This window comes from Carcharodon carcharias, chromosome 23 (assembly GCF_017639515.1).
Source record: "Carcharodon carcharias isolate sCarCar2 chromosome 23, sCarCar2.pri, whole genome shotgun sequence".
NCBI lineage: Eukaryota > Metazoa > Chordata > Chondrichthyes > Lamniformes > Lamnidae > Carcharodon > Carcharodon carcharias.
The window spans coordinates 3,690,588-3,718,183 of NC_054489.1; the positions used below are offsets into that span (position 1 = coordinate 3,690,588).

The 27,596-nt window shown below is 46.5% G+C and overlaps 1 protein-coding gene across 1 annotated transcript in view; it reads left to right on the plus strand.

The window, feature by feature from the left end:
* The window catches only part of LOC121269074 (insulin-like growth factor-binding protein 4), a 125,384-nt gene extending 98,666 nt beyond the window's left edge, over nt 1-26,718 (plus strand). The window contains exons 2-4 of the mRNA XM_041173515.1: nt 12,384-12,547; nt 20,459-20,587; nt 22,220-26,718. Coding sequence (XP_041029449.1) covers nt 12,384-12,547; nt 20,459-20,587; nt 22,220-22,357 — 431 coding nt within the window. The 3' untranslated portion in view covers nt 22,358-26,718. The remainder of the gene's footprint in view (nt 1-12,383; nt 12,548-20,458; nt 20,588-22,219) is intronic.
* Nucleotides 26,719-27,596: the final 878 nt, after the last annotated feature.

Below are 27,596 nucleotides of genomic sequence, written 5' to 3' on the forward strand. Positions count from 1 at the left end.
GAGAGTGAGGGAGGGTGTGTGAGAGTGAGGGAGGGGTGTGTGAGAGTGAGGGGGGTGTGTGAGAGTGAGGGGGGTGTGTGAGAGTGAGGGAGGGGTTGTGTGAGAGTGAGGGAGGGGGTGTGTGAGAGTGAGTGAGGGGGTGTGTGAGAGTGAGGGAGGGTGTGTGAGAGTGAGGGAGGGGTTGTGTGAGAGTGAGGGGGGTGTGTGAGAGTGAGAGGGGTGTGTGAGAGTGAGGGAGGGTGTGTGAGAGTGAGGGAGGGGTTGTGTGAGAGTGAGGGGGGTGTGTGAGAGTGAGGGAGGGTGTGTGAGAGTGAGGGGGGTGTGTGAGAGTGAGAGGGGTGTGTGAGAGTGAGGGAGGGTGTGTGAGAGTGAGGGGGTGTGTGAGAGTGAGGGAGGGGTTGTGTGAGAGTGAGGGGGTGTGTGAGAGTGAGGGAGGGTGTGTGAGAGTGAGGGGGGTTGTGAGAGTGAGGGGATGTGTGAGAGTGAGATGGGGGGTGTGAGAGTGAGTGAGGGGGATGTGTGAGAGTGAGGGTGTGTGTGAGAGTGAGGGAGGGGATGTGTGCATGTGTGAGAGTGAGGGGGGTTGTGAGAGTGAGGGAGGGCGTGTGTGAGAGTGAGTGAGGGGGTGTGTGAGAGTGAGGGGGGGTGTGAGAGTGAGGGGGGTGTGTGAGAGTGAGTGAAGGGGTGTGTGAGAGTGAGGGGGTGTGTGAGAGTGAGGGGGGTGTGAGAGTTAGGGGGTATGTGAGAGTGAGGGAGGGGTTGTGTGAGAGTGAGTGAGGGGGTTGTGTGAGAGTGAGGGAGAGGTTGTGTGAGAGTGAGGGGTTGTGTGAGAGTGAGGGGGGATGTGAGAGTGAGGGGGGGTGTGAGAGTGAGGGGGGGGTGTGAGAGTGAGGGGGGGTGTGAGAGTGAGGGGTTGTGTGAGAGTGAGGGGGGATGTGAGAGTGAGGGGGTGTGTGAGAGTGAGATGGGGGTGTGTGAGAGTGAGGGGTGTGTGAGATTGAGGGAGGGGTTGTGTGAGAGTGAGGGGGGATGTGAGAGTGAGGGGGAGTGTGAGAGTGAGGGGGGGGGTGTGAGAGTGAGGGGGGGTGTGAGAGTGAGGGGTTGTGTGAGAGTGAGGGGGGATGTGAGAGTGAGGGGGTGTGTGAGAGTGAGATGGGGGTGTGTGAGAGTGAGGGGTGTGTGAGAGTGAGGGGTGTGTGAGATTGAGGGAGGGGTTGTGTGAGAGTGAGGGGGGGTGTGAGAGTGAGGTGATGTGTGCATGTGTGAGAGTGAGGGGGGATGTGAGAGTGAGGGGGTGTGTGAGAGTGAGGGGGGATGTGAGAGTGAGGGGGGTGTGAGAGTGAGGGGTGTGTGAGATTGAGGGAGGGGTTGTGTGAGAGTGAGGGGGGTGTGAGAGTGACGTGATGTGTGCATGTGTGAGAGTGAGGGGGCTGTACATACCTGTGAATATCTCTGAATGAGCTGCTGCAGTGTTGATTTTAAACAGGTAAATAACTAGTGACTATTTTTACACGGACTCCTGAAGATGTGCATTATTGGGACTTTGTTACTAAAGAGAAAGGCAGAGATCAACCTGAAGTCTAAAATGTATAACAACACTCTGACCCCAAACGTTTCTAAGACACAGTTGCATGAATTTACTATCCCGAGCAGTGGCTTAAAGGGTTTCCGCTAAATATAGCTGCTCTCCAAACATGAGGAATTCACATGGCAGATTCCCTGGATAATACCTGTATCGGACTGAGCATCTTTTACTTCATTCTGAAGTTGCTATTGGGAGCGATGTAACTCTTCACTTCTGAGTTTTGGTGCAGTTACTGAGCTCCTGACAGATGCAAGTTACAGTTAGACTCAGACACAGACAGCGTCACAGACGTTGTCTGCCCTGTCAGACGTACTATCATTGTCGTCTAGTTGGTTGATGGTTGTTGGCCTTTTCAGTGTAGAACGACTTGCAGCAAGACAGGAATCTTTTTACAGCCAGTGAAATCTGGAGAAAATGTTAAATAATCATCTGGTATAATAAGGTCACCTGGCTGTGTGAGAGAGAGTCTAAAACACTCTCTTGCCCAACACAGCATTTAGGTTGTGAATTATCCCCTTGTGTGCTATGTAATGAGAAGCGTGTGTTTGAGGCTTTTAAATAATTAGTTCAGTAGTGTATGGCAGTACTAGAAATATTAGGATTTTTTATAAAAATGCTCTTTTTAACTATCTATTCTATAAAAGAAGTCTTCAGTTTGATGTACTGGAAAGGAACGAAATTATTAACACAAAGTTAAGAAATCCAGCAATTTCCTGCTTTATTTTTCTGATCTTTAATCTGACCTCATCCCAGAGTGAGGAGCCAGGGATGTACATGTGGCTCATTGACCTTGGGTTCATAGGCTGCCATACCTGGATGTGTTTAGTCAGCTTCCATGTGCACGAGGAATGCCTGAACAGATTAAACATCATGACCGAGTAATGAACAGAATAGCATTTCCACCAGAGGTGCACTAGTTTAAAAAGAAAACGAAATAATTTAAACCATAAGAAGCTGTCAGAGAACCAGGAAGGACTTTAAGGAAACATGTTTTTACACAGCGAGTTGTTATGATCTGGAACACGCTGCCTGAAAGGTCAGCGGAAGCAGATTCAGTAATAACGCTCAAACAGGGAATTGGGTAAATAGGAATTATTGCAGGGCCAAGAGCAGAGGAGTGGGATTAATTAGATAGCTGTAACAAAGGGGCAGCACAGACAGAGTGGACCGAATGGCCTCCTGTGCTGTTTCATTCTATGATAAGGACAACCGGAGACTATCCAACCCCTTGAACCTGCTCCCCAATCCTCTCAGATCATGGCTGATCTGGATCTGAACTCCCATCTGCTGTCTGGTTCCAGGTCCCTCAAAAGGCCTTATCCAACAAAAATCCATTAATCTCAGTTTTGACATTTTCACTTGTTTCCCCACCCCCCCTCCACCCTCAACAGCTTTTTGGGAGAGAGAGTTCCAGATTTCCACTCCCCTCTGTGTGAGGAAGTCCTTCCTGACATCACCCCTGAATGGCCTGGCTCTTATTTTAAGGTTCTTCCCCCTTGTTCTGGACTGTCCACCCCCACCCCGAGGATGTGTTTATCTTTTTCAGGGTGCCCAGCTTACACATGGGGTTTTTTTTTAAGAAAGCCCACTGCATGTGAACCACCAAATAGTTAATTTTACTGAAGGACTGGGAGCTGTAAAAATCTGTTGATACGGGCGAGGACAAGAGTTGCTTTAACGATGTAGCTCCTGAAAGAATTTCCTGGCATGTGTTGGAATACGTGACTGATTCCATTGCTGCCTGTTAACTGGTGTATTTTTAGAATTGGGATCTGATTGGCTGCAGTTAGAGCTGGCACCTAGTAAAGCCTTTCACTTAACCCTTTGACTTTCTGTAGTTTGGAGAGAGAGGGTAGAGAGAAAGAGGAAGGGAGGGCAGTGAGAGAAAGGGGCAATGACCTGGAGAGGGCAAGAGGCGAATGAGTGAAAAGGGAAAGGTGAGTAAAAGGAGGCCGGGGTTTGTAATCGGTAATTTTTGAAGTGAAGAAAGCACCAACAAGGCTGAGTGACCCACGTGTCAGGTTGCCGGAACACTGCCTGAGTCCTTAGCTGTTGTGTTACTTTAGACTTGGTGCAATGGTCACCAGTACCAGCTACTGTGCACAACCAAACTGGCTGTTACATCATTCCACCCACCCCCACCCCCACCCACTTATAATCGATGGCTGAATTGAATGATTTGTAATAGTGATTGACTTCTAGGATGAGGATTCGCTGAGCAGCTACTGCTGTAGATCCCAGAGCCCGGGAGTATTACTCACATCAGTAACATGAAACATTTCATTCCGTTTTTATCCTGCGTCCAGGTAACAGGACAGGGAATCGATAACATCACAGAGGCTCAATGCTAAGTGAAACAGTGATGGTGGGGTACAGTCTCTGCCCCACATCCAGTGGGAATGATCACTAGCACCACTTGTGTGAACGTGCTGAGGTATTTGGAATTGATCAGTTACGCTCTGGTCATTGCTAATGTTGCTGGGCATCAAGGAATCCTGGGTGCTGCCATGTTCCAAGGGTTGCCAACTCTGGCAGGACATATCCCTGCAAGTTTTATCACACGGTCTCCTGTCTCAAACTGCCCAACCCTCATGTCCCGCCATTGATTGTCCAACATCACTGAGCCCTGTCTTCCCATAGCCAATCCAAAGGCAAACCAGTTTTTAATTACCCGGTAGGATGATGCTCATCTGCATTCTTGGTATATCTGCTCTGCACCCTCTCCAAGACCTTGCCATCCTTCTTAAAATGTGGGGCCCAGAACTGGACACAATCCTTCAGCTGAGGTTTAACCAGTGAATAATAAAAGTTTAGAATGACTTCCTTGTTTTTTTTTTATTCATTACCCCCATTTACAAAATCAAGTATCCTGTATGTTTTCTTAACCACCTTATTAGTCCTATTAGATTATACAGCGTCTCCAATGGTTTCTCCCACAGTGTGTCACTACACACTTAACACAGGGACACTGATAGTAAAGGGACAGTGGCAGTATTCTTATAAACTTCACATCCAGACTACTGCAGCCAATCTAATTTTTCCAGTTTATATGTAGATTATAATCACCCAGGATTATTGCGGTCCCTTTATCACAAGCATCCAATATTTCTTCTTGTATACTTTGTCCTACATTGTGGTTACTGTTAGGGACCCATAGACCACTCCCACCAGGGACCTCTTTCCCCTACTATTCCTCATCGCCATCCAAACCAATTCTATATCACTGTACTTGGATTTCCAGAAGGCATTTGATAAGGTATCACAACAAAGGTTATTGTGGAAAATAATAGCTCATGGTGTAGGGGGTAACATGTTAGCCTGGATCGAAGGTTGGTTGGCAGGCAGAAAGCAGGGGATGCATAAATGGACATTTTTCTGATTGATTTAGGTCGGCATGTGGGCATGGGCCTGACCCAATCGGACACGAAATCACAGAATCACACAGTGCAGAAGAGGCCCTTTGGCCCATCGAGTCTGCACTGACACGTGAGAAACACCTGACCTACCTACCTAATCCCATTTACCAGCACTTGGCCCATAGCCTTGAATGTTATGATGTGCCAAGTGCTCATCCAGGTACTTTTTAAAGAATGTGAGGCAACCCGCCTCCACCACCCTCCCAGGCAGTGCATTCCAGACCATCACCACCCTCTGGGTAAAAAGGCTTTTCCTCACATCCCCCTAAACCTCCTGCCCCTCACCTTGAACTTATGTCTCCTTGTGACTGACCCTTCAACTAAGGGGAACAGCTGCTCCCTATCCACCCTGTCCGTGCCCCTCATAATCTTGTACACAATCAATCGGCATGACATTGGGAGGTGTGATCCCAAGCTTGCATGATGTTTCAGTCAGTGGGTGTGCGCCTGCTGATTATTAAGAAGACAATTAAAGTTGTTAAAGTTCCAACTGTCCCCAATTTTTCGTGGTCCATCCAACTTTACATTTGGTGGACGGGCGAATCTGCCAGGCGGACTTTGCATTTTTAATGAAACCTCATCCAAACGTTTGATGTTTTATCTGAGAACTGGCATCTCTGACATTGCAGCACTCCCTCAGCACTTCCCCTCCCACTTTGCAGCGAACTGACTCTCTGACAGTGCAGCACTCCCTCAGCCCTGAAGCAGTCATGCCCATATGCAGCAAGACCTGGACAACATTTAGGATTAGGCTGCTAAGTGGCAAGTAACATTCATGCCAGGCAATGACCACCCCCCCCCCCACAACAAAAGAGAATCCAAACATCTCGCCTTGACAAAGGCATTACCATTACTGAATCCCCCACTATCAACATTCTGGGGGTTATCATTGACCAGAAACTGAACTGGACTAGCCATATAAATAATGTGGCTACAAGAGCAGGTTAGAGGCTGGGAATCCTGGTGAATTTAAGGTAACACTTTGTTTTAAATATTTGATGGTTATCCTAAGATATTTTGGTCTGTAGCATCCCAAGAGTATTTTTTAACGCTGGATTCTTTATTAGAACTAAGATTTTATGTTTTCCATCTTTTTATAATCTTTAATGTTGCGATGTGCTTACCCACTGAGTGTATTGCATGTTCCAGGTCTATAATAAATTTGTAAATAAGTTAGTAAGATCTAATTTCTCATATAATATTCTGTATACAGAACCCCCACGCTGTATACTCCTAAATGGGGGGATACATTTTTTGCAGACTCTCCCGGACCTTTATAATATCTAGTTACTTCTATCCTGGCCAATAATTATGAAAGAAAGGCTATCTGGAAGAACGTAATATTTCTTGATGATTATCTTCCTTGAGGGAGAGGTAGTTCATTTACTCAAACTGAAAACAGCTGTCTGCAGGAGGTGGCTGGTTTGAGCTCAAGTGAAGCTGAATATTAGGGGAGTGCTCCTGAGCTCAGATAGCCTGAATAGGGGTTAGGGTTATAACCCACTTAAATTCTTCCTGCCAAAATGGACAAATTCATATTTGTCCACATTATACCCCATTTGCCAGATCTTTGTCCACTCACTTAACCTATCTATGTCCCTTTGTGGCCTCCTTATGTCCTCTTCACAACTTATATTCCTACTCATCTTTATGTCATCAGCAAATTTAGCAACTATACCTTTGGTCCCTTTATCCAAGTCATTTATATAAATTGTAAAAGATTGAGGCCCCAGCACTGATCCCTGTGGCTCACCACTTGTTAAATCTTGCCAACCTGAAAATGACCCATTTATACCTACTCTCTGCTTCCTGTAAACTAGCCAATCTTCTCTCAATGCCGATATGTTACCCACTGGGGAGGCAATAGCATAGTGGTATTGTCGCTGGACTAGTAACCCAGGGACCCAGAGTAATGCTCTGGGGACTTAGGTTCAAATCCCACCATGGCAGATGGTGGAATTTGAATGCTTTAAAAGTCAATTGTTGTAACATCTGGTATCTGTTGCCCTTACCTGGTCTGGCCTACATGTGACTCCAGACCCACAGCAATGTGGTTGACTCTTAAATACCCTCTGAAATAGCTTAGCAAAAAAGGAATGAAACCAGATGGACCACCTGGAATTGACCTAGGTACCAGAAACAACAACAGCAATCTCAGCCCTGTCGACCCTGCAAAGTCCTCCTTACTAACATCTGGGGGCTAGTGCCAAAATTGGGAGAGCTGTCTCACAGACTAGTCAAGCAACAGCCTGACACAGTCATCCTCATGGAATCATTCCTTACAGATAATGCCCCACACACCACCATCACCGTCCCTGCACACATCACCAGCAGGACAGACCCAGCAGGGGTGGTGGCACAGGGGTATACAGTCTGGAGGGAGTTGCCCTGGGAGTCCTCAACATCAACTCCGGGCCCCATGAAGTCATGTGGCATCAGGTCAAACATGGGCAAGGAAACCTCTGCTGGTTACCATGTACTGCCCACCCTCAGCTGATGAATCAGCGCTCCTCCATGTTGAACATCACTTGGAGGAAGCACTGAGGGTGGCAAAGGTGCAGAATGTACTCTGGGTGGGGGACTTCAATGTCCATCACCAAGAATGGCTCGGTAGCACCACTACTGACCGAGCTGGCCGAGTCCTAAAGGACATAGCTGCTAGACTGGGTCTGCGGCAGGTGGTGAGAGAACCAACCAGAGGGAAAAACATTCTTGACCTTATCCTCACCAACCTTTCTGCCTCTGTATCTATGCATCTGTCCATGACAGTATCAGCGGCAGTGACTGCTGCACAGCCCTTGTGGAGATGAAGTCCCATCTTCACATTGAGGATACCCTCCATCGGGTTGTGTGGCACTACCACGGTGCTAAATGGGATAGATTTTGAACAAATTTAGCAACACAAGACTGGGCATCTATGAGGCTCTGTGGGCCATCAGCAGCAGCAGAATTGTACTCAAGCACAATCTGTAACCTCATGGTCTGGCATATCCCCCACTCTACCATTACCATCAAGCCAGGGGATCAACTCTGGTTCAATGAAGAGTGCAGGAGGACATGTCAGGAGCAGCACCAGGCATACCTAAAAATGAGGTGTCAACCTGGTGAAGCTATAACACAGGATTGTTAATATGGCAATCACCTTGTTAAAGACGATTGCTAGTTAAACAGGTGATGGGCATTGATTATCCCATTGAAACAGAATAAAACGATGCAGCTGGAACACTTTGTGTGGGAGCTACTTGGAAGTTAGTAGCACTGAGGAGCTGTCTTGAAAATAAACCAGCTTGTACCAAAAGACCAGCCTGGATTAATTCTTCCACCACAACCTCTTATTGTGACTAACAGGGCTACCTGAGTGCCAAACAGCAGAAGCAGCAAGTGATAGACAGAGCTGAGTGATCCCACAACCAACAGGTCAGATCTGAGTTCTGCAGTCCTGTCGTATCCAGTCGTGAATGGTGGTGGACAATTACCCTCATCCTCAATGATGGAGGAGCCCAACACAGTGCAAAAGATAAGGCTGAAGCACTGGCAACAATCTTCAGCCAGAACTGCTGACTGGATGATCCATCTTGGCCTCCTCCAGAGGTCTCCAGCATCACAGATGCCAGTCTTCAGCCAATTTGATTCACTCCATGTGATATCAAGAAACAGCTGAAGGCACTGGATACTGCAAAGGCTTTGGGCCCTGACAATATTCCAGCAATAATACTGAAGTCTTGTGGTCCAGAATTTGCCATACCCCTAGCCAAGCTGTTCCAGGACAACTACAACACTGGCATCTATCCAGCAATGTGGAAAATGGCCCAGGTATGTCCTGTACACAAAAATCAGGACAATCCAACCCGGCCAATTACCACCCCATCAGTCTACTCTCAACCATCGGTAAAGTAATGGAAGGGATCATCAACAGTGCTATCAAGCGGCACTTGCTTAGCAATAACCTGCTCACTGATGCCTAGTTTGGGTTTTGCCAGGGCCATTCAGCTCCTGACGTCATTACAGCCTTGGTTCAAACATGGACAAACAAGCTGAACCCCCAAGGTGAGGTGAGAGTGACCCCCCTTGACATCAAGGCAGCATTTGACTGAGTGTGACATCAAGGAGCCCTAGCAAAACTGGAGTCAATGGGAATCAGGGAAAATTCTCCACTGGTTGGAGTCATACTTAGCACAAAGGAAGATGGTTGTGGTTGTTGGAGGTCGGTCATCTCAGCTCCAGGACATCACTGCAGGAGTTCCTCAGGGTAGTGTTCTCAGCCCAACCATCTTCAGCTGCTTCATCAATGACCTTCCTTCCAACATAAAGTCAGAAGTGGGGATGTTCACTGATTATTGCACAATGTTCAGCATCATTCATGGTTCCTCAGATACTGAAACAGTCCATGTCCAAATGCAGCAAGACCTGGACAATATCCAGGTTTGGGATGGCAAGTGGCAAGTAACATTTGCACCACACAAGTGCCAGGCAATGACCATCAGCAACAAAAGAGAATCCAACCATCGCCCCTTGATGTTCAACGGCATTACCATTGCTAAATCCACCATTATCAACATGCTGGGGGTTACCATTAACCAGAAACTGAACTGGACTAGCCATATAAATACTGTGGCTACAAGAGCAGGTTAGAGGCTAGGAATCATGCGATGAATAACTCACCTCCTGACTCCTCAAAACCTGTCCACTATCCACAAGGCACAAGTCAGGAGTGTGATGGAATACTCCCCACTTGCCTGGATGAGTGCAGCTCCCACAACACTGAAGAAGCTGGACACCATCCAGGACAAAGCAACCCTGCTTGATTGGCACCCCATCCACAAACATTCACTCCCCCAACCACCGACGCACAGTAGCAGCAGTGTGTACCATCTGTAAGATGCACTGCAGGAATTCACAAGGCTTCTTAGACAGCACCTTCCAAACACATGACCACTACCATCTAGAAGGACAATGGCAGCAAAAAGATGGGAACACCACCACCTGGAAGTTCCCCTCCAAGTCACTCACCAGCCTGACTTGGAAATATATCTCTGTTCCTTCACTGTCGCTGGGTCAAAATCCTGGAACTCCCTCCCTAACAGCATTGTGGATGTGCCTACACCACATAGACTGCAGCAAGAAGGCAGCTCACCACCACCTTCTCAAGGGCAACTAGGGATGGGCAATAAATACTGGCCCAACCAGCGAAGCCCACATCTTGTGAATGAATTTTTAAAAATACCATGAGTTTTTATTTTCTTCAATATCTTTTGATGTGACACTTTATCAAATGCCTTCTGGAAATCTAAGTACAGCACATCCACCTTTATCCGTAGCACATGTTACTTCTTCAAAGAACTCTAATAAATTGGTTGAACAAGATTTCTCTTGCACAAAACCATGTTGACTGTGCTTGATTACCTTGAATTTTTCCAAGTGCCCTGTTATAATCTTTAATAATAGCTTCTAGCATTTTCTGGTTGGTGCCAGAATGTGCTGTTCTAAGAAGCTATCCTGAAAACATGCTTTGAACTCCTCATCTCTGCTACCTTTGCCCATCTGATGTTTCCAGTCTGTATGTAGATTAAAATTGCCCATGATTATTGCCGTGCCTTTCTGACAAGCTCCCATTATTTCTTCCCTTATTCCCCATCTACCCGTGTGGTTACCATTAGGGTCCTGTATACCTCTCCCACAAGCGACTTCTTGCCATTATCATTTCTCATCTGTACCCAAACTGCTTCTACATCCTGGCTTCCTGAACTTGTGTCATCCCTCTCTAATGTGCTAAAACCATCATTAATTACAGAGCCACCCCTTCATCTTTTCCTAACTTCTTGTCCTTCCTAAATGGCACATACCCTTCAATATTCAGGTCCCAATCTATGTCACCCTGTAGCCATGTCTGTAAGGACTATCAGATCATACTTATTTATTTCTATTTACGCTCTCAGTTCATCTGTTTTGTTTTGAATGCTATGTGCATTCAGATATGGACCTCTAATCTTATCTGCTGATGTACTCTCTATCCCTTCATGTCAAGGTCTGTTTATCATTTCCCATATTAGTTCCTTTCTCTCTTGCCTTATCTCTGCTCTTTGATTTACCACCTCTTCCCAAATTTGATCCCTTGTACCACAATTTAGTTTAAAACCCACTCTGCTTCCTTAGTTACGTGGCTAGAACCCTGTTCCCAGCACGGTGCAGATGTAGAACATCCCAAAGGTACAGCCCCCACTTTCCCCGGTACTGATGCCAATACCCCGTGAACTGGAACCCACTTCTCCCACACCAGTCTTTGAGCCACACATTCATCTGTCTAATCTTAATTGCCCTATGCCAATAAGACATCTCCTCAGCACTGACCCTCCGACAGCGCAGCTCCCCCTCAGTACTAACCCTCCAACAATGCAGTGCTCCCTCAGCACTGACCCCTCTGACAGTGCAGTGCTCCCTCAGCACTGACCCCTCTGACAGTGCAGTGCTCCCTCAGCACTGAACCCTCTGACAGTGCAGTGCTCCCTCAGCACTGACCCCTCTGACAGTGCAGTGCTCCCTCAACACTGACCCCTCCGACAGTGCAGTGCTCCCTCAACACTGACCCCTCTGACAGTGCAGTGCTCCCTCAGCATTGATCCCTCTGACAGTGCAGTGCTCCCTCAACACTGACCCCTCTGACAGTGCAGTGCTCCCTCAACACTGACCCCTCTGACAGTGCAGTGCTCCCTCAACACTGACCCCTCTGACAGTGCAGTGCTCCCTCAACACTGACCCCTCTGACAGTGCGGTGCTCCCTCAGCACTGACCCCTCTGACAGTGCGGTGCTCCCTCAGTACTGACCCCTCTGACAGTGCGGTGCTCCCTCAGTACTGACCCTCCGACAGTGCGGTGCTCCCTCGGTGCTGCACTGAAGTGTCAGCTTGGATTTCTTTGCTCAAGTCTCTGGAATAGGATGTGATCCATGTCCTGACTCAGAGGGGTGTAGGTGATCTACTCAGTCCTGGCTGGTCCCTTCCATTTAATTCCATACTGCCTTGAGGTATTCCATTTTTCCTGGAATGTTTACAGGTGCAAAATATAACCTCCTGAACAGAATTAATATAAATCGTAAAATGAAAATAAAATACATTTGAGCTGTGGTAAATTACAACTGACAGAGTTGCTGTGTGTTCATTAGTGAGATACAGAGCAGCTACAGTGTGGCTGTCTCTCTTTAACTGGTGTTAAATAGTGACCAGTGTCTTCACTTTGGATCAGCTGGGGTCACCACCCACCACCTCTCGAGGGTGTGATCTGCTGGTGTCTCTCGAGGGTGTGAGCTGATTGGCTGCTGTGATTTTGGAAACATGTGTATTTTCACTTTCCCGCTGAAAATTTGATTCTGATTGTGTTCCGTGCAGAGATTGACGATTACTGGGAACTGGAATACCCAGACAGCAGCCACATCCCCTGCCACTCCTACGACAAGAAATGCATCGCCAAACACTACGCCCGGATTCGCGAGAAGACGCACAATAATGGAAAGTCGAAGAACAACCACATCCGTGATGAGCCTCGGATAATGGTGAGTTTGAGAACAGTTCTCTAACCCTCTTAATCAGTGACGCCCTGGTCTGTAAATTCTGATTCTCCAGATTGCTAAACTGAGAGATTCTGGTTGTCTTACAGCTTATCGAGAAATAACGTACAGAAATGAATTTTGCTCAGGAGAATTCATTTTGATATTTAATTGAATGACCAGCTCCTGACCTCCCTTTCTCTCCCTCTCCCCCTCTCTTTCCCATCCACTCTCTTCCTCGCTCTTTCTCAACCTCTTTATCCCTTTCTCACTCTCTTTTTCTCTCTCTCCCCCTCTCTATCACTTTCTTTCTCTCCCCCTCACTTTCTTTCTCTTCCCCCTCTCGCTCCCCACTCCTTACCAACCTCCACCCCTCCCCCAATCTTTTCTGTTCGCTCCTGAAGCTGCTGTCTCTTGCCTTAATATTCAGACACTCACTGGCCCCCAAACTGTCTGTGTCTGTTTCCTGAGGTGCAAGTTACATTTAAGGTTAGATAAACAAAGGGGAGAAGAACAGAAGGTGAGAATGAGGTAGGGTGAATGGAGCATGGAGCAGTTCTGCTGTACATTCTGTATAACTGATATCTGGTGGTCCTCCCCATTCTTCCCAGTTTAATCAGTGTGCCCTTAGGGAATGCAGAGCAGAAACTAAAGCTGTCAGATCGGGTCAGCCAGACTGGACAGAGGAACTTCAGAAGGTTTTTTTATTCATTCAGAGGATGTGGGCTTTGTTGGCTGGGCCAGCATTTATTGCCCATCCCTAATTGCCCTTGAGAAGGTGGGTGATGAGCTCCCTTCTTGAGCCGCTGCAGTCCATGTGGTGTAGGTACACCCACAGTGCTGTTAGGGAGGGAGTTCCAGGATTTTGACCCAGCGACAGTGAAGAAACGGCGATATATTTCCAAGTCAGGATGGTGAGTGACTTGGAGGGGAACTTCCAGGTGGTGGTGTTCCCATCTATCTGCTGCTCTTGTCCTTCTAGGCGGTAGTGTTCGTGGGTTTGGAAGGAGGTTTGGTGAATTCCTGCAGTGCATCTTGTAGATGGTACACACTGCTGCTATTGTGCGTCAGTGGTGGAGGGAGTGAATGTTTGTGGATGTGGTGCCAATCAAGCGGGCTGCTTTGTCCTGGATGGTGTCCAGCTTCTTGAGTGTTGTTGAAGCTGCACTCATCCAGGCAAGTGGGGAGTATTCCATCACACTCCTGACTTGTGCCTTGTAGATGGTGGACAGGCTTTGGGGAGTCAGGAGGTGAGTTACTCACCGCAGGATTACTAGCCTCTGACCTGCTTTTGTAGCCACAGTATTTATAAGGCTAGTCCAGTTCAGTTTCTGCTCATTGGTAACCCCCAGGATGTTGATTGTGGGGGCTTCAACGATGGCAAGGCCATTGAATGTCAAGGGGCAATGGTTAGATTCTCTCTTGTTGGAGATGGTCATTGCCTGACACTTGTGTAGTGCAAATGTTACATGCCATTTGTCAGCCCAAGCCTGGATATTGTCCAGGTTTTGCAGCATTTGGACATGGACTGCTTCAGTATCTGAGGAGTCACAAATGATACTGAGCATTGAACAATCATCAGTGAACATGCCTACGTCTGACCTTATGATGGAAGGAAGGTCGTTGATGAAGCAGCTGAAGATGGTTGGGCCTAGGACACTACCCTGAGGAACTCCTGCAGTGATGTCCTGGAGTGAGATGACTGACCTCCAACAACCACAACCATCTTCCTTTGTGCTAGGTATGGCTCCAACCAGCGGAGAGTTTTCCCCCTGATTCCCTTTGACTCCAGTTTTGCTAGGGCTCCTTGATGCCGCACTCGGTCAAATGCTGCTATGATATTACCATGTGATATTCTGTTGTAAAAAAGAAGAAATTCAAGTGTAAGGTCAACCCTGGCTCACTCAGTTGCGTCCGAGTCTGAAGATTGTGGATTCATGTCTTACTCCAGAGACTGAGCACCTTATCCAGACTGATACTCCTAAGGGTCAGCACCGAGGGAGTGCCGCACTGCCCGAGGGTCAGCATGGAGGGAGCGCCGCACTGCCCGAGGGTCAGCACCGAGGGAGCGCCGCACTGCCCGAGGGTCAGCACGGAGGGAGCGCCGCGCTGCCCGAGGGTCAGCACCGAGGGAGCGCCACACTGCCCGAGGGTCAGCACGGAGGGAGCGCCGCGCTGCCCGAGGATCAGCACCGAGGGAGCGCCGCACTGCCCGAGGGTCAGCACCGAGGGAGCGCCGCACTGCCCGAGGGTCAGCACCGAGGGAGCGCCGCACTGCCCGAGGGTCAGCACCGAGGGAGCGCCGCACTGCCCGAGGGTCAGCACCGAGGGAGCGCCGCACTGCCCGAGGGTCAGCACCGAGGGAGCGCCGCACTGCCCGAGGGTCAGCACGGAGGGAGTGCCGCACTGCCCGAGGGTCAGCACGGAGGGAGTGCCGCACTGCCCGAGGGTCAGCACCGATGTAATGCTGCACTTTCATACATAATCATGGCGGATTGTGGTGACCATGGGGATTTTAATCTACATATAGACTGGAAAAATCAGATTGGCAAAGCAGCCTAGATGAGGAATTCATAGAATGTTTTCGGGATAGTTTCTTAGAACAGCACATTCTGGTTGGCACCAGAGAGCAGGCTATACTAGACCTGCTATTGTACAATGAGATACGATTAATTGATTACCTCATAGTGAAGGCGCCACTAGGTAACAACAATCATTAATGATTGAATTTTACATTCTGTTTGAGGGAGAGAAGAGTGGGCCTAAATCTAGTATTTTAAACTTAAATAAGGGCAAATATAAGGGCATGAAAGCAGAGCTAACTAAAGTAAACTGGGAAATGAGGTCAAGGGATAGATCAATAGAGATACAGTGGCAGACATTTAAGGTGATATTTCAGAATACACAGAATAGATACATTCCAATGGGAAAGAAAAATTCCAATGGGGGGGGTGGGCCCACTCTCCGTGGTTAACTAAATAATTAAATATAGTATCAAACTTAAAGAAAAAGCATATAATTGCACAAAACTGGGTGGCAGGTCAGAAAATTGGACAGAATACAAAATCAGCAAAGAATGACTAAAAGATTAACAAGGAGGGAAAAAATTAGAGTATGAGAGAAAGCTAGCAGAAATATAAAGACACAGGAAGAGTTTCTAAAGACTTTTAAAAATAGGAATGAGTTAACAAAGTGTGAAACAAAAGCAGAATTACCTGGAAAAACTCAGCAGGTCTGGCAGCATCGGCGGAGAAGAAAAGAGTTGACGTTTCGAGTCCTCATGACCCTTCGACAGTTCTCATGAGGACTCGAAACGTCAACTCTTTTCTTCTCCGCCGATGCTGCCAGACCTGCTGAGTTTTTCCAGGTAATTCTGTTTTTGTTTTGGATTTCCAGCATCCGCAGTTTTTAGTTTTTATCTTTTTGTTTTTAACAAAGTGTGAGTGTTTGTCCAATAGGAAATGAGTCTGGGGAATTAACGCAAAGTAAGGAGAAGACAAATTAATTTTTCATCGGCCTTCACTATAGAGGATACATGTAACATCCCAGAAATAGCTGTAAATCAGGAAATGGAAGGGAGGGAAGAACTCAGGAAATTACAATCACCAGGGAAGTGATACTGAGCAAATTGTTGGACTTGCGAGTTGTCAAGTCCCTGGATCCTGATGAACTTCATCCTAGGGTCTTAAAGGGAGTGGCTTGTGAAATGGTTGATGCATGGGTTTTAATTTTCCAAAATCCCCTAGATTCGGGGAAGGTTCCAGTTGATTGGAAAATAGCAAATGTAATTCCTGTATTCAAAAAGGGAGGGAGACAGAAAGCAGGAAACTACAGGCCATTTAGCTTAACATCTGTCGTAGGGAAAATGTTAGAAGCTATTATTAAAGACGTTATAACAGGGCACTTAGATAAATTCAGGGTAATCAGGCAGTCAACATGGCTTTGTGAGAAAGAAATAATGTTTAGTCAATTTATTGGAGTCCTTTTGAAGAAGTAAAATATGCTGTGGATAAAGGTGGAACCTGTGGATTTACTGTACTTAGATTTTTAGAAGGCATTTGATAAGGTGCCACATCAAAGGTTATTGCAGAAAATAAAAGCTCGTGGTGCAGGGGGTAACATATTGACATGGATAGAAGATTGGCTGGCTAACAGGACACAGAGAGTTGGCATAAATGGGTCTTTTTCTGGTTGGCAGGATGTGGTGAGTGGTGTGTCACAGGGATCGGTGCTGGGGCCTCAATCTTTTACAGTCTTTTGACTTTGTTGAAGGGAAAGAAGGTATGGTTGCTAAATTTGCTAATGACACAAAGATAAGTAGGAAAGTAAGTTGTGAAGAGAACATAAAGAGGCCACAAAGGGACATGGATAGATTAAGCGAGCGGGCAAAGACCTGGCAAATGGAGTATATTGTGGGAAAATGTGAAATTGTCCATTTTGGCAGGAAGAATAAAGAAGCTTATTATCTAAATGGTGAGAGATTGCAGAGCTCGGAGATTCAGAGGGATTTGGGTGTCCAAGTGCAGGAATCACAAAAGGCTGGTATGCAGGTACAGCAGGTAACTAGGAAAGCTAATAGAATGTTATCATTTATTGTGAGGGGAATTGAATACAAAAGGAGAGAGGTAATGCTTCAATTGTACAGAACACTTCTGAGACCACATCTGGAGTATTGTGTGTTTATAGCATTGGTCTCCTTATTTAAGGAAGGATGTAAATGCATTGGGAGCAGTTCAGAGAAGGTTTACCAGACTAATACCTGGCATTGGTGGGTTGTCTTATGAGGAAAGGCTGGACAGGCTGGGCTTGTATCTGCTGGAGTTTAGAAGTGTAAGAGGTGACTTGATTGAAACATATAAGATCCTGAGAGGTAGGAACAGGATGTTTCCTCTTGTGGGAGAATCTAGAACTAGGGGTCACTGTTTAAAAATAAGACAGAGATGAGGAGATTTTTTTTTCCCAGAGGGTTGCAAGTCTTTGGATCTCTCTTCCTCAAAAGGCAGTGGAAGCAGAGTCTTTAAATATTTTTTAGGCAGAGCTAGATGGATTCTTGATAAGTAAGGGAGTAAAAGGGTATTGGGGGTAGGCAGGAATGTGGAGTTGAGGTTACAGTCAAATCAGCCCTGGTCTTATTGAATGGCAGAGTAGGATCGAGGGACTGAATGGCCTACTCCTGCTCCTAATTCATATGTTCGTATGTCAGAGGGGCAGCATTGATGGAGTGCTGCACGGTCAGAGGGGCAGCAATGAGGGAGTGCTTCATTGTCGGAGGGGCTGTCTTTCAGATGAGATGATAAATCAAGGCCCATCTACCCGGTCAGGTGGATGTAAAAGATCCCATGGCACTATTTTGAAGAAAAGTAGCAATCTCCCTGGTGACCTGACCAACATTTACCCCTCTGAACATCTAACATCACTGAAAGAGAAGATCTGATCCTTATCAGCTTGCTGTTTGTGGGATCTTGCTGTGTGCTAATTGGCTGCTGCGTTTTCTACAATACAACACTGACAACTCTTCAACAGTACTTCATTGGCCGTGAAATGTTTTGGGATGTTATGTAAAATTTCAGTTATTTCTTTAACGCAGTGTCGATAAGGAATAGGTGCCTGTACTGGTGCCTGATTCCCTGCAGCAATGACTGGCAGACATTGAGTTAGTCGCCATACTGCCCTGTGAAGATGTGCAGGCATCCCTAATGAACGGCTAAGACTGTCAAGCTCGGTTACCACACAGCAAATTTAATTCATGCTTTTTATTCTCCCTTCAGTTCTTTGTTTTGTCCCTTGGAAGCCATTTCCTGGTGAGCTCGGGGACCTGCTTCGAATGCAATGCTGCTATTGAGCTGGTATTCACTAGCACACACTCCCATTCCCCATGGAGCAGCCTGTCTCAGAAGTAAACATCCCACAGCCCAATGTGGAGAGAAAAAATACAAACTCTGGAAATACGCAGTCAGTCAGTTTGCCACTCCAGATCTGAATCATTAACCCTTTCACCAGGACCCAGGATTGTGCATCCAATCCAGATCATGAAACTGTTTGTTTCTCTCTGCTGGGTCTGACCAATGGGTTCGTTATTTGGATGGACTCAATCAGATGGACTGCATCTCCGATTGAAACATTGTTCAATCATTTTATTTTTCAGGACCTGCTATTATCTTTAGCATTTTCTGTAACTATCTCAGTGCAAAGAATTTTTTAATCAATACCATCTGATTGAAGCCCATCCCCCCAGCACTCTAACTTTCTACTTCACACTGTAAACTCTAATGTTTTTAATTGTTAACCACACCTGTCCATTTTTTCTAAATATTCCCCCTCAATAATTACAGATGATCTTTTCCTGACTTTTTTTCCATTTAAATTACTTTCCACCAGTTTAAATTTCCCTCCTCTGCTTCCACTCTCTTGAATTATGAACCTAAATGTTTTATCCATTCCTTTTAGTATTTTATATCCCTCTCTGAGCTCCCTCTGAAATGTCTTCACTCTAAACTGCAGATTTTAAACTCCTGCAATTTTTCCCCTTTAAAGGAAGTAATTGCCTCTTTTTTTTCAATTAATAGATTGTAGTTTTTGAAATGCATTTCACTCAGGGCTTCCTGAATGTAATTGTTATTGTCGGAGTAATCCAGGGGATCCTTGCTGAGTGCTCGTGGGTGAGGGTGATCCAGGGGATCCTTGCTGAGTCCTCATGGGTGAGGGTGATCCAGGGGAGTCCTTGCCGAGTCATAGAAACATAGAAAATAGGAACAGGAGCAGATCATTCAGCCCTTCGAGCCCACTCCGCTATTCAATATGATCATGGCTGATCTTCTATCTCTATGCCACACTCCCACTCTCCCCCCATACCCCTTGACTCCTTTAGAGTCCAGAAATCTATCTATTTCCTCCTTAAAAGTATTCAGTGACTTGGCCTCCACAGCCTCTGTGACAGGGAATTCCACAGCGTCATCACCTTCTGAGTGAAGAAGTTTCTCCTCATCTCAGTCCCAAATGGTCTACCCGTATCCTGAGACTGTGACCCCTTGTTCTAGACTCCCCAGCCAGAGGAAACATCATCCCTGTATCCAGTCTGTCCATCTCTGTCAGAGTTTTATACATTTCAATGAGATTCCCTCTCATTTTCTAAACTCCAGTGAATACAGATCTAATCGGCCCAATCTCTCCTCATACGATAATCCTGCCATCCCAGGAATCAGTCTGGTGAACCTTCGCTGCACTCCCTCTATAGCAAGTATATTTCTTAAGGAGACCAAAATTGCGCACAATACTCCAGGTGTGGTCTCACCAAGGCCCTGTCCAGCTGCAGTAAGACATCCTTGCTCCTGTACTCAAGTCCTCTCACAATGAAGGCCAACATACCATTTGCCTTCTTAACTGCTTGCTGTACCTAACATGCTTGCTTTCAGTGATTGGTGTACAAGGACACCCAGGTCCCTTTGTACATCAACATTCCCAGTCTATCACCATTTAAATAATACTCTGCCATTCTGTTTTTCCTACCAAAGTGGATAACTTCACATTTATCCACATTATACTGCATCTGCCATGTATTTTCACTCTCACTCAAACTGTCGAAGTCACCTTGAAGCCTCTTAACACCCTCCTCACCACTCTTCCCACCTAGTTTCGTGTTGTTACATTTGGTTCCCTCATCCAAAGTCCTCGTGGGTGAGGGTGATCCAGGGGATCCTTTCTGAGTCCTCGCGGGTGAGGGTGATCCAAGGGGATCCTTGCTGAGTCCTCACGGGTGAGGGTGATCCGGGGGGATCCTTGCTGAGTCCTCGCGGGTGAGGGTGATCCGGGGGGATCCTTGCTGAGTCCTCGGGGATGAGGGTGATCCAGGGGATCCTTGCTGAGTGCTCGTGGGTGAAGGTGATCAATCTGTGCCATTCTAATTCTTCCTGTTCCTAGGGACCCTGCCATGGTGAGCTGCAGCGAGTGCTGGAGAGGTTTGCAATGTCACTGAGTCAGACACATGAAAATTTGTACCATATACCTATCCCCAACTGTGACAGGAAGGGATTTTATCATCCAAAGCAGGTTTGTATTTTACCAGTAATTACCATGAAATTTAACAGCAAAGCTTTTAACTCTCAGGCTGGGATTTTTCTATCACTTGGGGAAGATGCTCAACAATACTTCCCAAAGGAAAAATGAAAATTGGAGGCAGCATTAATGCTACTGACATTGTGCATGTCTCAATGGCCAAAAAGCAGGACAATAAACTCCCGGTACACTCTCCCCATCAAACACTCCCAGGACATGTACAGCACGGGATTAGATACAGAGTAAAGCTCCCTCTACACTGTCCCCATCAAACACTCCCAGGACAGGTACAGCACGGGGTTAGATACAGAGTAAAGCTCCCTCTACACTGTCCCCATCAAACACTCCCAGGTCAGGAATAGCACGGGGTTAGATACAGAGTAAAACTCCCTCTACACTGTCCCCATCAAACACTCCCAGGACAGGTACAGCATGGGGTTAGATACAGAGTAAAGCTCCCTCTACACTGTCCCCATCAAACACTTCCAGGACAGGTACAGCATGGGGTTAGATACAGAGTAAAGCTCCCTCTACACTGTCCCTATCAAACACTCCCAGGTCAGGTACAGCACGGGGTTAGATACAGAGTAAATCTCCCTCTACACTGTCCCCATCAAACACTCCCAGGTCAGGAACAGCACGGGGTTAGATACAGAGTAAAACTCCCTCTACACTGTCCCCTTCAAACACTCCCAGGACATGTACAGCATGGGATTAGATACAGAGTAAAGCTCTCTCTACACTGTCCCCATCAAACACTCCCAGGACAGGTACAGCATGGGGTTAGATACAGAGTAAAGCTCCCTCTACACTGTCCCCATCAAACACTTCCAGGACAGGTACAGCATGGGGTTAGATACAGAGTAAATCTCCCTCTACACTGTCCCTATCAAACACTCCCAGGTCAGGTACAGCACGGGGTTAGATACAGAGTAAAACTCCCTCTACACTGTCCCCATCAAACACTCCCAGGTCAGGAACAGCACGGGGTTAGATACAGAGTAAAACTCCCTCTACACTGTCCCCTTCAAACACTCCCAGGACATGTACAGCATGGGATTAGATACAGAGTAAAGCTCTCTCTACACTGTCCCCATCAAACACTCCCAGGACAGGTACAGCACGGGGTTAGATACAGAGTAAAGCTCCCTCTACACCGTCCCCATCAAACACTCCCAGGTCAGGAACAGCACGGGGTTAGATACAGAGTAAAACTCCCTCTACACTGTCCCCATCAAACACTCCCAGGACAGGTACAGCATAGGGTTAGATACAGAGTAAAGCTCCCTCTAAACTGCCCCCATCAAACACTCCCAGGACAGGTACAGCACAGGGTTAGATAGAGGGTCATTCTCTGTGCCTTTCTAGTTTTGATAAATTTGTACCGATGCCGAGTTTAGATTATTTTTTGCAAGTTTGACTTACTTCCAACAGATATTGGGTTAAATTTGCCCCCAATCTCTCTAATGGAAATGCTTTAATCATGTAATGTTCCCCATGTTGAGAAGCTCAGTCTGTACATTTCCAAGTTGCAAGTGACCTGATTGAGCTACTGTTCTGTGGAATCCATGCATCAGAGTGGAATGGAATTGTTGAAACATGTGTGCACTTTGCTTTGCTCTACAGTGTCACCCATCACTGGATGGACAACGTGGGAAGTGCTGGTGTGTTGAACCAAAGACGGGGGTGAAAGCGAAAGGGTCTCCGGAGGTGAAAGGAGACATTGACTGTCAGCAGTTCCTCATGGAGCAGGTGAAGGAATGAGCAGCAGCAGAAGATTCTTCATCATTCTCCCAAAAAACAAACAATTTTCTTTCTAATACTGTCCTGAAATGAAGAGGGGAACTACCACAAGTTGAATCAGTGTGTGCTGTGAGATGCAGGAATGTGCAACTACAGCCCATTCAAATCTCACAAAATCTCTCTCATTATCGATCTTGATGATCACAGAATCTTTCTGAGCTCACATCTGCTTCTTATAGAGGTGTTTCTGTTGGCTAAAGTCTTCCAACTTTGATATTTTTCTGACGTTTGTATCCATGTTCCTGTGGGTTTGCTTCACTGTCGGCTGTTTGCTTATGTGAATCGCACACTCCAACCAACCAATACCTAAGAACTCACAACCCATGCGATAGGACCCCTTCTCCCTGTGAATAACGTTCAGACTGGGAGCCAGGGTGTGATGTACTAGAAGTTGAAGAACATGAGCTGTATCTCCTGCCCCACCTGCCTGCCAGTCTAGCCTTGTGGAAAATGTACTTCCACATGGCCCCCCTGAGCAAACTGAACAAAATCTTTTAACTTTTCACAACCACAATAAGTTGGCTGTGTTTTCCCGGAGCACCTGGTATGAAAACTGCAGCCCCTGAGAAAGGGGGGGGGGGTGGAGCAGACTTGATGGGCCGAATGGCCTAATTTCTGCTCCTATGTCTTATGGGTGGGTGCGGAGATGGGCTGGACGGCATTAACTCCTTCTACTAGGGCACTGTCACTCCAAAATCACCGTATCTCACTTACCACCTCATTCCCTCCCGGGTATCAGCCTGTCTCAGGCCGGAGCCTCTGTGCTGGTGGCACATGGGATCCTGATGCAATATTGCAGCATGCACATGGGCTGTGCCCATTGGTACTTGGTACAGAGGAGCCCAGACAGCGCCCCTTAAAGGATCCTTCGTGTCCCTTCTGGCTGCACAGAAGTCTTCTGACTCTAGTCTTAGCCCTTGGGGTCCTGATCACGGGATTGGTTACCTGTAAGTGTTTGAACAGTTTCTGAGGAAAAATGAAAAAGATACTTGATCCTCCCATTGACCTGGTCACATCAGCCATTCACTCAGTGTCTACTCGCAGTTAAAATCAACCCATGGCCTCTCACTAAACATTTTATAAATTTTTTGGGAAGCTCCATTGTTTAATCCCTTCATTGTCCAATGAACCCTTAATACTCTCATCACGTTATAATCCAGGCTATTTGAAATCAGTTTTCAGAAAAACCAGCAAGTTACAGGCGCAGGTTACAACCTGCACCAGAGATTGGGTTGAAAGCATTGAGGTCAAACTAGAGCACAGAGTTCAAACCCTTGAAAGGGCATTTTCCCCTCTTTTTGTTTTATTCATTTATGGGATGTGGGCTTCGTTGGCTGGGCCAGCATTTATTGCCCATCCCTTTTTGCCCTGAGAAGGTGGTGGTGAGCTGCCTCCTTGGACCACTACATGTGGTGTGGGTACACCAGACCCACAGTGCTGTTTCCCCAGGGTCGAGAGGGGGGAGTGTGATTCATGGCTTCACAGATGGAGGGAGAAGGCGGACACTAACTCAGGAGTATCTGAAACAGGGAGGAGCTGAAAAATGAAGGATGTTAGAATTTTTAAAAAGGGCATCAGGAATAATGAGAGGTCGGCAGCCCATAAGCCCACAGAGCCAGATCAGTGCTGTGCAAGCCAGTGATTTCTGAGCAAGCATGGCGAGGGGGGAAGTATAAAATTGTCTAATGATGCAACATGTGCTTCCATAGTCTCCTGCCTCAGACTTGAGCAGCAGTCTACCCAGTTTGTGCATTATCCTTTCAGGTGTCAACCCCAGTCAGTGATGCTTGAATCAGCATGGTCTGATTCACAATTCGAGCATTGTAGGGTCAGACTGTCCTTACTGTGAGGTGGGAGGTTCTCTGGTGCTGATGTTGGTCCTGGTTAGGAAAACAGCAGAAATTTGCAGATGTTTGAAGAATTGTGGCTTGAGAGTGGCTTTCAAAACCTCTCCATTACACCAAGTGGAATATTCAGTGTTGCATTAATTCCTCTGTCACCCATACGTTTCAATGGCGGAAAATCCAACCAATGGGACCGTACAGGAATAAAATGTCATCTTATTTAAATTTTCCTACATTGTTTCTTCCTTCATATCTAGGCAGATCACAGTTATACATCAAACACTAGCCAGAAGGGTCCTGTGGAGCGAGTGAAACAGAAAACAGGAGGCTCAATGTACACGGGAAGGAAATAGAGGGAAATGGAATTGGGTGGGAAGAGATAATGAGAATGGAAGGAGGCTCATGTGGAATAAAAACACCAGCATGGAGCAGATGGGCCGAATGGCATGTTTCTGAGCTATAGTAACTGTCAGATTCCATGTATAATGAAAATCCCCCACCCAAACTGAGAGATTGAACTAATCCATCATCCCCAAATGGATGATTTTGATTGGTCCATTGTCATCACTTCCCCCTGCTGAGGAGCTGAACTCCAAATTCCTTCAGAGTCCTTTTTCTCTGCAGCAGAAGGATGATTAAGCCCTTGTTTAACAAAAAATCTATTTGTTGGCAATGGTTGAACCAAAGAACACGTCACATTTTGTTGGTTGTTATTCTTGCCTTTCCTCTTGTAATGAGGTGGATCCTGTCGTGTCCCATCTCTGGGTATGTTGACATGACAGGCTGCTTTACGATTCATAGTCGCCATCTCCCAATTGGACATTGAGCTGTTGCTGAATAAAGAGAGAGAAAATGCCCCCGAAACTGCAACTGCTGATAGCACAGAGCCTCAGGGTAACTAACACAAGGGAACGACTTGGTTCATGCACACAATGAAAAACTACACATGATCCAACTTCATACTGAGAATTCCTAACTCATGGGACATGCTGTCAATCAGCTCAGTAACTCAAAAAATAGAAAAAATGTTGACAGATTAGTATTTGTTTCGAGGACAGGCTGGAAGTGAAAACTGTTGAGGCAGCTGCAGGGAGTGAATATCCTCCTGTTCCCAGTTGCTACTGTTTGTCTCTCAAAGAAACTGGGAGCTCCCCTCAAACGGCGGTTTGAGTGCAGCTGAGCTCGATTCTTGATGTCCTCGAGAAACGATGGTTTAACACAGGGTGAGGAGAAACTCTCCCTGCTCCTTTCTACACCGACCTCCGTTTAGACAGTCGGAAATTCATTCTGTGAGGTCATGAGCCCAAAACTCAAACCTGCTCCTTATTCAGCATGAAATTGGCCGTTGTTCTGAGAGAGGGCACAGGTTGGTCGGTGTGGGAACAGGAAGATGCCACCTTGCTGCCTGTTGAAGTTCAGTCTTGGGTGATAGTTTCAGTGAGATACATATTCCAATCCTCAGGATACCTCCGACTTTTTAACGTAGTGTCCGTCTCCTCTGGCATTGTAGCAGCAGAATTGCCCTCTGCTGGGAGCCAAGTGACTTTTGGCCCTGGTTATGGTGAGGTCACCAGTGCGCAGGCTCACCGCTGCTGGGAGTCGATTCTTGGCAGAGATCTCTTAATGGGTTGAGATTGAACCTTGTTTCTGTTATGCCATTTCACTGTTTCAAACCTTAAATTTTTTCAGGCCCTGCATTTGGCCATGGTTTCGATGTAGGAACCATTTATCCATCTCCCCAATGACTTCCTGATGCTGGAACCCATTTCACACTTGCTAACAGGAACTGTTAGTCAGCGTGCTAGGTGGAAAAATGGAGAATTAAGCACATTGTCTGTCTGTCTGACTGTCTGACTGACCTGACCTGACTTTACTCCCAGTTCTATGGAGCTCGAGGCTTGTCTGTAGCCAACACCCAATAGTGTTTCCAGCACTGGTATTATGAGGTTTCTGGGAGCCTACAAGCCAGAACATGACCCTCGCTCCAGGAGATAAATATGTGATTAACCCCTTTCTAGCAAAATATCAGACCCTGAGTACATTCACCCCTGCACCAACCCCTCTGCTGTGCTCTGTCCTTTCAATCTCACATTGCACTTAATGTGAGCAAAATTGGAACAAAAATTCAAGGTGATTCTGTTGCTGTTGAATGGGGGGGGGCGGCGGGGGGGGCAGGATTAATCGTTACAATTTCTGATGCGTAAAAAACAACTCAGCGATATTAGATGGTGCGAGAAACAGGAAAAAGGATTGTGTGGACACTGTAGCAACTTCTGAGCAAAGGAAGGAATCAAAACCTGATGATGTTACCTTCAATTGTATAAAGAATAGGGACATGTGATTACCAACACATAAGATCTACATTTTACACTTACTGATGGTAATCTTTAATACCTGTGATATTCAGAGCCTTTTTAAAATACTATGTTAGAGTGTGTTTTTGTAAAGTATTGAAATGTAATAAATGCTGAGACAATAGATTGATTGGTGCTGCTGTGTCACTTCCTGCCTGTTTTTGAGTTTCTGCAGCTCCTCTGCTCTTTCCCCTGTCTCATTATCACAGCGTTGTTTTGTGGGATCTTGCTGTGCACGAGATAGCTGCCGTGCTTTCCTTGTTACAGCAGTGACTCCAGTTTGAAGAAAAGCATAGGCACGGGATTGGCAGAGCTGGCTCTGAAAAGAGTGCTGGTGAAAGTTTAAACATCACAGCTGTTTTAGAAAAACAGACTGAGTGGGAGCGCTGGATAATTACTCCTAAAAAAATCAGTGATTAGACAGCTTGATCAGCATTAATATGAGATGAGAAGAACGAGGCCTTGCCAACAGAGCAGTGCCATCAGGAAGGGTTACCCTCAGGATATCTGTGAAAATCAAATGCAATTAAAAAGAAATTCCACTGCAAATGAATCTAAATTCTGCTGTTGGAGTGTGAAGGGAGCACCATATTCTTGGCTCAGATTCTCAGTATAATGGGCTGTTCATTTCGAACTCAGAGGAGCAGGAATTTCCTCAATTAGAGTGTTTTGAATCTTTGGAATTCTCAAACCCGGAGACTTGTGTTGAGGTCAAAAAACAGGCATAATCTTATTGACTGGCAGAGCAGTCTCAGAGGGCCGACCACTCAATGCTCTTACTTCATGCACTCTTATTTACTTCAAATCTCCTTTCAAATACTCCCAAAAATCACTGATACTCCACAGGCATACAGTTCCACACACACTGACCCTCAATGGGGTACAGTCCCAAACGCACTGACTCTCACTGGGATACAGTTCCACACACACTGACCCTCAATGGGGTACAGTCCCAAACGCACTGACTCTCACTGGGGTACAGTCCCACACACACTGACTCTC